The sequence below is a fragment of the Xenopus laevis genome, chromosome 4S, assembly GCF_017654675.1.
Source record: "Xenopus laevis strain J_2021 chromosome 4S, Xenopus_laevis_v10.1, whole genome shotgun sequence".
NCBI classification, from domain to species: domain Eukaryota; kingdom Metazoa; phylum Chordata; class Amphibia; order Anura; family Pipidae; genus Xenopus; species Xenopus laevis.
Genome location: NC_054378.1, coordinates 33,846,397 through 33,860,100, shown reverse-complemented (window position 1 = coordinate 33,860,100; position 13,704 = coordinate 33,846,397). Strand labels below are relative to the sequence as shown.

Here is a 13,704-nt window from a genome sequence, read left to right as displayed (position 1 = left end):
CAATGGGGAGATGGGAAAGCAGGAACCACAAGTTCTACTTTCACGTGTGGCACAGGGTGCTTTGTGATGACGTCACGGTTATGCGACCCCGGCGTTTGGTATGATTGGTCCATTCAAAGTAAGCGGCAATAGGAAGAATGGCTCCGGCGGCCGAAATTGTGCAAAAGAGAAAAAGGCAAAGGTGAGTATGGGGACAGTCTGTGATTGACGATCTGTGTGGCACAACCGCATACAACACGGGTTGTGCTGATTTGGAGCAAAGAAGAACGAGCGTAAAAAGCGATCAGGTTTTTATACATCAGTCATCTAAGCAACACCTCCGTGTATATAACCACAGCTGTCTATACTGCAGTTCTGTACTATTGTACGGCAGCTTACAGGTGCGGGGAGGAGTCTAACTACAGCTGGAGAGCCTCTGCCCCACCCCCGCACTTGCTTCCTCATCTCAGGCCTGTCTGTAAGTTTACCACCTAATAGCCTAGGACAAGCATGTCCAAAGTTTATAAAATTTGTCAGGTTATGAAAGTTTGAACACATATCTATGATTTTTTTATGTTATTACAGTTTTGCTAATGGTGGTGAATTGCCCTTTAAGCTGTGATTCTTCCTTCTTATCTTATCTAAAACTGTCACAAAAGTATCTTAAGTATGTATACTGGGCTCTCTGCCAAGAGCCAATTAAGTTAGAAACCTTGTATCTTTTTCTGGCTGTTCAGTGCAGCAGATCAAAGAGAAACTCCTGAAATGTCAGTACAAATCCGGGACTGTGGGTTGAGCTGTCAAAAGAGGGACTGTCTCACTCAAAACGGCACAGTTGGGAGGTATGATTGCAGTAAAATAGTTTTGCAGTTGTGGGTTGGTTTTTCTTTGCTTAAAATGCAGAGTCAAAATCATTCTCCTAGCCCTCCATTGGTGTTGGTAAAACTGCTGTTATGGGCAGTATTTAGGCCATTTTCATCAGAAAATTTCTGATGTACTAGCAGTTTCATGTGAAAATGATGATTGTAATGAGAGGTGCAGCAAAATGTGGAAGGCAAGATGTCTAAATACATTTTGTATCCCATAAGTACAAAGTATCTGATGTGTTTCCTTGACAAAATGATGCAACACAGAGAATTTTCTTTAATCATTCGTTCTCTTACACTAGCAAGCTATTTCTTGCTGTTGCAGGTTCAGGCACATGTGGATCTGGAAAGTTTCTCCCATGAAAACCCCTGATAGATTTAAGTGGAACCAGCAAGATAACTTAGGCAAGATAATCTAGGCAATGTAGCTTGATTTTGTTAGGATGATTTGAGGGCAAAGTATGTGAAGGACAGTATCAAGAATAACCAACGAAAAATGTACCCTTTTTTTTACAGTGCGCTGGTGATGGATGAATGGCTTGCTGAATTTATTAAAAGAACTATTCTGAAACTCCCATTCTCAGAGACTGTGACCATCCTAAAAGCTTGGGGATTCTTGACAGAGAGTGAATTGCAAACCTTCACATTTCGATATCCCAAGGATGTTACAGCCACAGAGGTTGTTCGTCTCTGTGAGGTACTGCAGACCTGATTAGGACTACTGCATTTTTGATCTTAAGCTCCCCATAGACGCAAAGATTTTTCTTGCCGAACGACCGATTTTAGCGAAGTCCGACCAATCCTTTGAAATTATCGTGAAGTTAGTGAGATTCGAGCGATCGTACATCTTACGATTTTTCGCCCGACATCTGTCAGAAAATTGATCGGGTTAAAAAATCTTTATCGGTCCCAGTGCAATCTATCTATGTTTGCAGGGCCAAGCAGGCAGCTACCCTTTGTTTTCCTGGCAAATTGTATTTTTAGTTGATGGACAATTGTACAAGATCGTTTTGAGATAATCGTGGTCTTACGATGACGATCGGATCTTTTAAAAATCTTTACATCTATGGCCAGCTTTACTCGGCAAGAAGCACAGCTATAGGGATAACACTGTCACCCCCTGTTATTTTTTGGGTGGCCATTATAGTGTTATCTGTCAATAAATAATTTAGATTTTCCTTTTTTTGCCCTATATGACAATTTTAACCATTTTTTTTTGTAGTATTGCTCATGCTATAATTTCAGGTAATACATATACAATACACTGACTTGTTTGTTTATATATAGAGAGAGAGAGAGAGAGAGAGAGAAGGAAAAAAATACATACAGTATATGCAATGATTCTAGGCACACTGGGAGGATAGCAAACAAGTTTCTATCCATATTATGATTTAAAAACAACAACAACATTTGTACACAATATTCTCAAATTCTGCCCTTTTTTCCACTTTTCAGGCAAAAAATGCTACAGTGGATCATGCTGCAGCACTGGACTTAGTTTGTAAGTTGCCACATTTACTGCAAGGTGTCTGCGAAAGTTCTTTCATATACATTTTAATATTTTAATTTTCCCACCACCTGCTGTATTAAAAATATGATTCTCCATTGAGTTTATAATCTGCATATAGTTGGGAAACCATGCCTTGGAAAATAGTGTGAGTTATTTACTTGCCAATTTTATCAGATTTTCCTGCATCATCACAAATTGCTTAAATACTGACTGACTTTGAGAATAAACAGAGAAATATTTAAATCTGATCCAGTGTACCACCTCTACAGACCCAACATTGTAGAAAATACATAGGGGCAAATTCACTAAGCGCCGAACGCTAGTGTTACTTCGCTAGCGTTTGGCATTTTCGTTACTGCGCAAATTCACTAATGAACGCTGGCGTAGTTTCGCTAGTGTTACTTCGCACCCTTACGCCTGGCGAAGTTTCGCTAGCGACGTAACTACGCAAATTCACGAACGCGCGCAGTGTACTGAACGCTACCTTTTACGCTAGACTTCCTTCACCACCTCAGACCAGGCGAAGCGCAATAGAGTAGATAGGGATTGCTTCAAAAAAAGTCAAATTTTTTTCTAAGTCCCAAAAAACGCTGGCGTGTTTTCTACATTATGGGTGATAGGCTGAAAAAGATTGAAAATTTTTTTGGGGCTCCCCTCCTTCCCCCCTACATTTCCTGACTCATGGCAACTTACTTAGACAGTGGGCACATGTGTAGGGCAAAATAAAAATTTTATTTGATGTTTTGAAGCTTTTCTAGCCATTTGTAGTGCTGATACGTATTCCTCCATTGAAATTTGAATTTGGCGCCGTATGCAAATTAGCCTTCGCTAGCGTAACTTCGCTTTACTTAGCGAAGCAACGCTAGCGCAACTTCGCAACCTTACGCTACCCCTGAGCGCAACTTCGGATTTTAGTGAATTTGCTAAGCGCTGGCGAAACTACGCCTGGCGAAGTGCGGCGAAGTTACGCCTGGCGCAACTACAAATTTGCCCCATAGTGTGTAAGAGTCTTGGCAGTGTGCATTAGGTTTGTGCTGTTTGGATCAGTGTCACCAAACCAATTTCACTGCCTAGTCATGCAATCCCATAAAAGACTCGCACAATATGTAGCACAGAAAATACTTGATACTGTACCAAATTGTGTATATATATTTGTATAAGTACCTAAAACTAGATTATAATAGTTTTATTAGTAAATAAAGTTTGTTCTTACCCAATCTTGGGTACTGTGTGGGAGGATATCGCTTACCTCCTGCCTCCACTACTTCTTACAAAGATCAGCAGTGTGTAGCAGGAAAGAGCATCAATGTTGTCCATGCTCTGTCCCCTGCTTCCTCATTTGCATAACATGCATTAGAGGAGGCACTGCTAGAAGGGAAAACAGCTGAACTTCATTACAAAATTTCAAAGAATATAGTGATTTTATATTTTTAAAATGCTTATTTTGGTAATCAGGATTTGCTGGACTTGTAAACTAAAAGATTAGCTAAAATGGTACTTGCTGCGAGCTGTACTGAACATTTCTTTATTTTCCTTCACAGTTAATCATGCCTATTCAAATAAAAAATCCTGGACAGTTTATCAAATGTCCAAACCTTCAGGTAAAGAAAATCTAATCTATTAATTATACTTATTTGCCAACTGCATTGTCCTTGTCATTCTGATTTTTTTCCAAAAATGTTGTTAATACCATATTCTTGTGTGTAATTATTTTGTTTTTCCAGAGTCTGAAAATGATCTCTTTGATGCATCAGAATTCAAACTTCAGTTTAAAAAGAGCATTCATGGAGTTTCAAAAAATGTAAGAATTTTTTTTTTTTTTTTTTTTTAAACAAGGAAAATGTTAATAGTAATGAATGGTTGGCAGCTTTGTTAATAAAGTTTAAAGTACTACTTAATGTAGTATGTTTTAATGAAGCAAAATGGGAAAGCAAAGCAGTTTGTTTCTAGGCAGAAAGACGTTTGCTATATTACTCTTATTATTTTATCTTGCTTTATTAAAAGATGATGACTTTATATTTGGCATCTTGTCAATGTATGACAATGACTTTCAGTCGCCTGTTTTTTTGTAAATGTAGGTGACCCTCAATTTCAAACAGTTTGGAGAGGCCCTGTGGATTCGCATTGCTTGGGGAACTCACAACACCAGGCCAAATCAGTACAAGGCCACATTTGCTGTGTATCACTCTCAGACACCGTATGTCTTTATTACAGGCCTTGGAAAGGCATGTCGGCCTCTTATGTGTCAGGTACTAACCCCTTTGTTTTTATTATCTAAAAATATAGAGATCTATGACATCCAATGGGAAATGCATATCTACTGATTAAAACAATTATGTATCCAGATAAACTTGTTTTATTCATGGGATTTAATACAGAATGATGTTAAAGGAATTGTTCAGTGTAAAAATAAAAACTGTGTAAATAGATAGGATGTGCAAAGTAAGAAACATTTTCAATATAGTTAGTTAGTCAAAAATGTAATGTATAAAGGCTGGAGTGACAGGATGTCTAACATAATAGCCAGAACACTACTTCCTGCCTTTCAGCTCTCTTGGTTTACACTAATTGGTTACCAGGCAGTAACCAATCAGTGGCTTGAAGGGGGTTGATATGGGTCATATCTGTTTGCTTTTGAATCTGAGCTGAATGCTATGAATCAATTGCAAACTCACTGCACAGTTATGTCCCATGTGGCCCCCCCTTCAAGTTGCTGACTAACTCAGAGTTAGAGAGCTGAAAAGATGAAAGTAGTGTTCTGTTCTGTTAGACATCCAGTCACTTCAGTCTTTAAAGATTACAGTTTTGGCTAACTAACTATTTTAGAAACATTTTTTATTTTGCGCAGCCTAGCTATTTACTCAGTTTTTATTTTTACGCTGAACTATAACTCTGTCCCATATGAAATAGTATGTAACCACCAGGAGGTATCTGTCTGCTCTCTGCACAAATAATGTTATAAATTATTATATTTACACATCTATTGCTACATTTAATTCATGGTCAATGTAATGTATTTATTTGTGCTTTATTCAGTACCTGCTTCCTCCAACCCTCCATGCTACTCATGTTACTCACTGTTTCATAGAAAGTCGCACATATTTTTGTCACAGAAAAAGAAATACATTAATGGAGTGTCATGTTTCTTTTTACTTACCCTTACTGGAAGGGGTGTCAAATTCCAGGGGTTTTTACTTATTTATTTAAAGCAGAGCTGTCCACTGGTGTGCATTTTTTGTGACCTGTACTGTTCGCCTGCTTACTAACCACCGGCATTGAATAATGGGGAGTCATTGTTTTGGTGTGGTTTTTTTAAGTGAATGTGTTTGAAATGGGTGAGGTATAATGATAGAGACATCTAATTCTACCTATATGGCGAGAGGATAGAACAATACAAAGGTATTATAATGAGCTATAACCATCACCGTTTTGATACTTTTCTTGTATTTCTAAATTACATTGCACCCTCCATTTAACATGTTGTGTTATCTATTCATAATGTATATTTTTCTCATATGGGCATTGGACTAATTTTTCTAATTAACATATCTCTACCAGGCACTTGTCATAGCTGCCAAATACAGTCAGATTCAGGAAATGGAGCTCAAGAGTCGATGCTTGGAATCCCTAAAGGATATTGTTTTTAAGCGGTTTAATCAGGTGGGAACATTTGCTAATACTGTTTGTTCTTTCCTGTTCACTATTTCTTTATTTACTTATTTTTGTGTTTGTTTTATGCTGATTTGGAAATCTCCCATGTAAACTGAAAGTTTTTTCTTCTGTTTATTTTTCCTGTATATGCCGTAGTTACTAAGGGTTTGTTATATACAACAGAGGAGTAAGAGTTTTAAGACCCACTCTGTAGGGGTACAGCTGGCGCAGTTTAAAAAACTCAGTGGCTGACACAGGATATCGTACTTAAATGTTGGGTTTTTTAAAATTTATTGTGAACAAGTCAACTGGCCTTAATGGAGTACACACTAAAGTACTTAGAGAATTTAGAGCAGACTTCATTTAATCTAGTATGGATTGGAAGAAAGCTGATTCTAATTTTTAAAAAGGGATTATGAATTCAACCTAGCAATTATAGGCCCGTAAGATTGACATTTAAGGTGGCCAACTTCTTCAAGATTATGTTCTGGAGAATAGTATTATAAGCTGTAATTGTGATTGCTTTATGAAGGACAGATTTCATTTAATTGCTTTTTTGATGAAATCGGTAAGTATTTGGAAAGTGGGGTTGTAGTTTATGTGAGTTTCAGACAACCTAAAACTATGCAGTCCAAGCAATTCCATCCAGGATGCAGCATCCTTACAGAAGTGTCTGGACAAACTGGCAATGTGGACAGCTAAGTTTCAGATAAGATTCAATGTCGATACATGTAATGTTTTAGGATTTAAAAATTAGCAAGATGGAACTGTGTTAGCCATATCTTTGATAGAAAAAGACCTAGGAGGACTAGGAGAACTTCATTCAGTTAAGAATGTTTAAACTGGAGAAGAGAGCTGTTAAGTTGTGGAAACCCTGAAGTGGTTGTAGATACATTAGATAGCTTCAAGAAGGATTATATGAGCTATTTGCAAGGAAGAAAATACAAGGATATGCAGGTTACCCTTTACCTGTTACGCAGGTCTCTTTTCAATCTAAAAGATTATCTTTTTCAACCTAAATTACTATGTAAATATAAGGGTTAGCAAATGTATTTATTGACTATAGCAAATAAAAATATAATCTTGTGAATATATTCTTGCGTATAATGTGCATTCTGGTTTGTTTTTCAGCCCTTCTCTTCACATCACTCAATACCTCATGAAAAAGCCCTCATTCCAAAAATTGGTATGTTCTACTACCTCCAAATGCTTACATTACATGCTTACATTGATTTTACTGCTCTCAGATAGTACTGGTACCATTTTAAGCTGAGCAAATGTGTAGTACAGAAAGCAACTAAGAAGTACTGTACATGGGCCCTGCCCAGGGTGGCACCAGGGATATCTGGAAGCAGTAAAAACTTTGCAGTGCTTTGTAGGAAAGTACCACAGGCCAGATTGTTTAAAGAAGAAGTGCACCCGATCAGGTAAAAAAAATGCATTTTTTGTCACTAAGCATACCTAAATAAATGGCTTGCCCCAGTGATTTATGAATTTCTTTGTACAATGGATTTACTTGGTTTATAATCACTTGACCCCTTTACCATGTAAAACACTTTATGTATTTGAAGCATAAAATATTGAGATTGTATGTACATCAAGCATTTTCTACTTTTGCTTCTAATATGAATGTCATTTGAAAAGTGTCTTTTAGAGGCAGTATCTAGCTACTGAATACTACCATACTTCTGCTAATACTTTATTATATTTCTTCGAGACAACTATTATTATTCTAAATATTCAATAAACACGAACTGTATTTTTAATTGGAGAACCATGCAAAATTACAAAATATATTGTACATAGCATTAGTTTTACAATTTGTGACACCTGTGGCACATTACTATGTATTCAATGAAGTGGTCAATGTTTTTGTTCTCCAGTTGATCCAAGGGTTATCTATGAAAATATGAGAGAAAAAGACAGAGTTAGTCATCTGACTCGTGAAACCTTTGGAGAGGGTCCACTTCCAAAACTAGAACTTGCCTCCTACAAGGTATGCCTTTGCTATCAGCGTGCTGTGTCATAGTGAATTAACAATGTGTTAAGTCACCAGGGCTCATTTACTATATTGGTGTTAAATTACCAGTGCAATGACCAAAAACATCTAATTAGAAATTATTTCAGTTATAGAAAATATCTGATGGTGTGCTATTGGTATCTGCACAGGTATAGATTATAACCTATAGAAATTACACTGATTTTAATCAGTTCTGTGATCTGGTTCCTGAATGTTCCTCTCTCTGAATTATTTTATGAACAGCTTGAAACTATGTTCAGAGCGGAATCTATAATGGATGGTAATTTAACTGCCGTTAATGAACCCTTCAGATGCGTTGTCAAGTTTTCCAGCCCCCATCTTCTTGAGGCCATAAGATCTTTGGCACCAGCAGGTAAGCCGTGCTTTTTTTCCAGTGGCCCTGAATTTATATTATATTGTTTAAAAATTGCAAATTGTTACTTACTACATTATAACTGTTATTTGTTTAATATACATTGGAATTTTAATGACATGTAAAAAATTAATTAAAACGTAAATAAAAAAATTGTAACGTACTTGGATCTTCATAGCGAAGCATTATCAAAGTCCTTTATTTTTAACAAATTGTCATGCCATGCTGTATGCTTCTGAATAGCTATCTTGCAGGCATTAAAACAATGGTGCTGGCATGTTATATTTTTGTGATCATGAGTCTAACCTGATCAATCCCTGATTTCTTGTAGACATATTTCTACATGGAAAATAAAATTACTAGTAGGTATTGTAAAGTAATAGAAAACCAACAGACCCAACCGTAATGACATGCATGCTGCTGATTCTGTGTAACTGAATAATTCATTGAGGCTTGTTCCAAAAAAAAGCAGTGTGGAGTTCAATTAGTGAGGTCATTCATTCTGTGAAAAAAAACAGTTGTCAATTACTGCCCTTAGAAAATAGGTCGTTTTAGACATTGTTCAGGAGAACAGCATACTTTGATTAAAAAGTTGATTGGAGAGGGGAGACATAAAGAAGTGCAGAAAATGATAGGCTGCTCAGCTAAAATGCTTTAAAATGGCAACCAAAACCTGAAAGACGTAGAAGAATACAGAAAACTACCATTTGAATGGATAGAAGAATAGCCAAAATGGCAAAGCCAATGATCAGCTCCAGCAAGATCAAAGAAGGTCTAAAGTTACCTGTGAGTTCTGTTACAATTAGAAGATGCCTATGTGAAGCCAAACTATTGGCAACAAGCCCCCGCAAAGTCCCATGGTTTAAAAAAAAAAAAAAAAAGGGGGGGGGCTCTGAAGAGATTACAATTTGCCAAAGAACACATTGACTGGCCTAAAGAGAAATGATGCAACATTTTATGGACTAATCAAAGCAAGATTGTTCTTTTTGGGTCTTTGGGATCCCCAAACACTTCAAGACACAGTACACTGTGAAGACAGTGAAGCATCATGATAGGGGGATGTTTCTCATACTATGGTGTTGGGCTTATTTATCGCATAGAAAGAAAACACTGGCACACAAGGCATATGTTTGCCATCCAAAAGTTATTTAGCCTGTCTTTTTTTTAAGTTTTCCTAGGAAAAAGAAAGTTACAGTATATGAAATTTACCCTTTTATAAAACAGTTGGTACACTGAACATTGTCCATATTGAAATGCCTTTGATTGTGAGAGTCATGCTTTGACAAAAACCCAGCGTTCTTGCTGGTACAGATTACTTTATTTTTTTCTTTTTCTTTTTTTTTGCCATAGGTATTGCAGAAGCACCAATTTCCACTTTACTTTCATGTATTCCTCACAAGGCCAGGAATAGTTTTAAAATCACAGAAAAGCGAGGCATGCATCCTACAAGCAGTCAAACCACCAATTTTTGAACTTGCACTTGTTGTATTGTTGTACTGTTGTATTTCAGAGTCTTTTTAAAGCATTTTTGCACAGCTCCACTTGCTTGACTTAGCTTTTATTACAAATACCCCACATACTTCTAGACTTGCAAAGTAAATTTTGTTTAAATGTATTGCACACAATCTGACCCAGATGTTATTTAAACTGTAGATTTTTTTTCTACAGGATATGTTTTTATACTAATAATGTGGCACTTTGCACCTAGTCATTATAATATGTATAGGCCTTTGGCTTCTACAGTATTGTAGTTTTTAAAAATAGATAATAATAAAATACACTTGAAGGGATGCATTGATCTGCACAAACAGTATTTAATTGACTAGGCCTGGATATACAGTGAGGTCCATAAATATTTGGACAGAGACAACTTTTTTCTAATTTTGGTTCTGTAAATTACCAAAATGAATTTTAAATGAAACAACTCCGATGCAGTTGATCTTCAGACTTTCAGCTTTAATTCAGTGGGTTGAACAAAAAGGTTGCATAAAAATGTGAGGAACTAAAGCTTTTTTTTAACACAATCACTTCATTTCAGGGGTTCATAGGTAATTGGACAAATTAAAAAACTGAAAATAAAATGTTCATTTCTAATACTTGGTTGAAAACCCTTTGCTGGCAATGACAGCCTTTAGCCTTGAACTCATGGACATCATCAGGTTCTGAGTTTTCTTTCTTTTTTAATACTCTGCAGCGGCTTTCAGTTCAGATCAGGTGACTGACTTGGTCATTCGAGAATATTCCACTTTGCTTTAATAAACTCCTGGGTTGCTTTGGCTTTATGTTTTGGGTCAATGTCCATCTGTATTATGAAACGGCTCCTAATCAATTTTACTGCATTTAGCTGGATTTGAGCAGACAGTCTCTGAACACCTCAGAATTCATTCGGCTGCTTCTGTCCCGTGTTACATCATGGAAAAACACTAGTGTCCCAGTGCCACTGACAGCCGTGCACGCCCAAGCCATCACACTGCCTCCGCCATGTTTTATAGAGATGTGGTATGTTTTGGATCATGAGCTGTTCCATGCCTTCTCCATACTTTTTTCTTGCCATCATTCTGGTAGAGGTTTACCTTGGTTTCATCTGTCCAAAGAATGTTTTTCCAGAACTGTGCTGGCTTTTTTAGATCTTTTTTTAGTCCAATCTAGCCTTTCTGTTCTTGATGCTTATGAGGGGCTTGAACCTTGCAGTGCACCCTCTGTATTTACTTTCATGCAGTCTTCTCTTTATGGTAGACTTGGATATCGATATGCCTACCTCCTGGAGAGTGTTGTTCACTTTTTGGCTGTTGTGAAGGGGTTTCCCTTCACCATGGAAATGATTCTGCGATCATCCACCATTGTTGTCTTCCGTGTCCAGGTCTTTTTGCGTTGCTGAGTTCACCAGTGCTTTCTTTCTTTCTCAGGATGTACCAAACTGTAGATTTTGCCACTCCTAATATTGTAGCAATTTCTCAGATTGTTTTTTTATGTTTTTGCAGCTTAAGGATGGCTTGTTTCACCTGCATGGAGAGCTCCATTGACTGCATGTTGTATCATCCACATACAAGCACCCCCCCCCCTCAAATCAACTGCAGGGCTTTTATCTGCTTCATTCATCATGACATAACAAAGGAATTGCCCACACCTGCCCATGAAATAGCCTTTGAGTCAGTTGTCCAATTTGAGCCCCTGAAATGAAGTGATTGTGTTAAAAAAGGCTTTAGTTCCTCACATTTTTATGCTATCTTTTTGTTCAACCCACTGAATTAAATCTGTAAGTCTGCAGTTAACTACATCTGAGTTGTTTCATTTAAAATTCATTGTAGTAATGTACAGAACCAAAATTAGAAAAAAGTTGTCTCTGTCCAAATATTTATGGACCTAACTGTATAGAACTTTGTATTGACTAACTTGCCACTTTTGCAGGATTAACCTAAAATAAAAACTACTTTTATTCCACTATATAAGGGCTAATTTACAAAGGGTGGGGCATGGTGCAAACTTTATGGTTGAGAAAGGTTCCTGATGGGACCTTTGTGCCCCACTTCCCCTAGCTTCTTTGCATGACATTTTATTTTGCCGGGAACACATTTTATGATCTTCAGATATATATGTGTTTACTATAGTGCATATAACTTGCATCCATTCATATAAAACAGAAGCCTTCAAATTTACTTTCTAAAACAAAAGCATCATTCCCAGGACAGCACATGGATTTGTCAAAATTACAATTTTCAGAGCTAAAGCAGCGTTAAAAGAGACCCTATAAATAACCAACTTCTGGAGCTCCATAAAGAGCAGGGTCTGCATTTTCAGGGCACTCTTAAAATTTGTTAGTAAGTTGTTAACGTCTGTGTCATTATTTTAGTAAAACACTATATAAAGGTATCACTCACTGTGTTCCAATGACAACTATAGCTCCCTCACTGCTGAGACATTCTCCTTTCTATAGATTGGCAACCTCTATTTTTAGCGATCAGATGTCACCAGGACATTCCTATGTAGGGTAAATGTTTTTGATGAGGCAAGTAATATAACTGCTTGTATACATGAATATATATATATATATATATATATATGTCCCAAAGGTGCACTCCGTTTCCTGTGTAAATGCTCGGGTGCCAGCAAACATGTAATGGTATATCTGCAGGAATAGCAACACTCACGGGACTCTTCTGAAGCTTAACAAATGTAATACTTTATTGGAGACTCAACGTTTTGATCCCCCACAGGGACGAAGATCCCTGTGGGGGATCGAAACGTCGAGTCTCCAATAAAGTATTACATTTGTTAAGCTTCAGAAGAGTCCCGTGAGTGTCGCTATTCCTGCAGAGAGATATATATATGTGTGTGTATATATATATATATATATATATATATATATATATATATATATATATATATATATATATATATATATATATATATATATATATATATATATATATATATATATATATATGTATTTATTTACAAATAAGGAAAGAATTTGTCTGATGAAAATGGTTTTAATGTATAATCTGTTTACAATTGCTTCTAAATACTATGCTTTCCCCTTGAGCTTGTTTTTATGCAGCATCTTATGTTGTCCTAACTAAATGATTTCACTTTCAGATATCTTTCTAATCTTTCCATGTGTCCTGAATTATAAGGTTAGACTAAGATAAATCACTGTGATCAATACAGTATATTCTAATACTTTAAAACAATGGCTTAATATTTTTAATCATTCTCTGCTGTGTTGTTTGGCTGATATTAATAAGATTGGTGCCTACACGAGTTGACTTTTATTCCACTTTTATGATAAACAGTGTTTTTTTTATAGTTGTGTAACCAAATTTTTGTTTGTCTTACTTGTGTGTTTTCAACATATATGTGTACATTTATAATGTTGTACAGGCAAATATCAACACATTTAAATGTTTATTTTTTCCTGTTGAAATATTAAATTTATGAAACAGTGGTTTGTTTTTTACATTTTGTAAACGTCTTCTGTTGGGGTGCCCAGTTTCATAATGCTTGAGACCCATTCATTCTGTATAACATGAGACCTGAGGTTTTTTGGTTGGGAGATATCTTTGCTGAAAATCTACTAAAATTATTTAAAATTAAAAACCCAACAACATTTGTTTTGCTATTAACATGGTTTTATTAACATGGTTTTGTTCTGGGTTATTTTATATTAATTACAAACATATAGATAAGGAATAAATAGAAAGTGTGGGTGAGTTTTTCTGTGGAGCTCAGATTTCACATTTTGATGCATCAATGATGTCACCTGATGTGACTTTTAGGTCAGTGTCTAGCCAATTGCAACTCACTA

General features: G+C 36.3%; 1 protein-coding gene across 3 annotated transcripts; it reads left to right on the top strand.

Moving 5' to 3' along the window:
- Positions 1 to 13,344, top strand: cenpn.S (centromere protein N S homeolog). 3 transcript variants are annotated; one of them, NM_001094781.1, is given in 13 exon segments: positions 107 to 181; positions 1,362 to 1,542; positions 2,301 to 2,346; positions 3,897 to 3,956; positions 4,080 to 4,156; positions 4,434 to 4,604; positions 5,914 to 6,015; positions 7,138 to 7,192; positions 7,890 to 8,002; positions 8,270 to 8,399; positions 9,750 to 10,243; positions 11,745 to 12,735; positions 12,814 to 13,344. In NM_001094781.1, coding segments are annotated over 11 exon segments (1,101 nt in total). In that variant the 5' UTR covers positions 107 to 137; the 3' UTR covers positions 9,872 to 10,243; positions 11,745 to 12,735; positions 12,814 to 13,344.
- The last annotated feature ends 360 nt before the right edge of the window (positions 13,345 to 13,704 follow it).

Coding starts and splice junctions, on each gene's coding strand:
- cenpn.S (XM_041591382.1), top strand. CDS start 1,372: ATGGATGAATGGCTTGCTGAATTTATTAAAAGAACTATTCTGAAACTC. Junction 3,957..4,079: donor TCAAATGTCCAAACCTTCAG/GTAAAGAAAATC, acceptor TTGTTTTTCCAG/AGTCTGAAAATGATCTCTTT. Junction 6,016..7,137: donor TTTTTAAGCGGTTTAATCAG/GTGGGAACATTT, acceptor TTTGTTTTTCAG/CCCTTCTCTTCACATCACTC.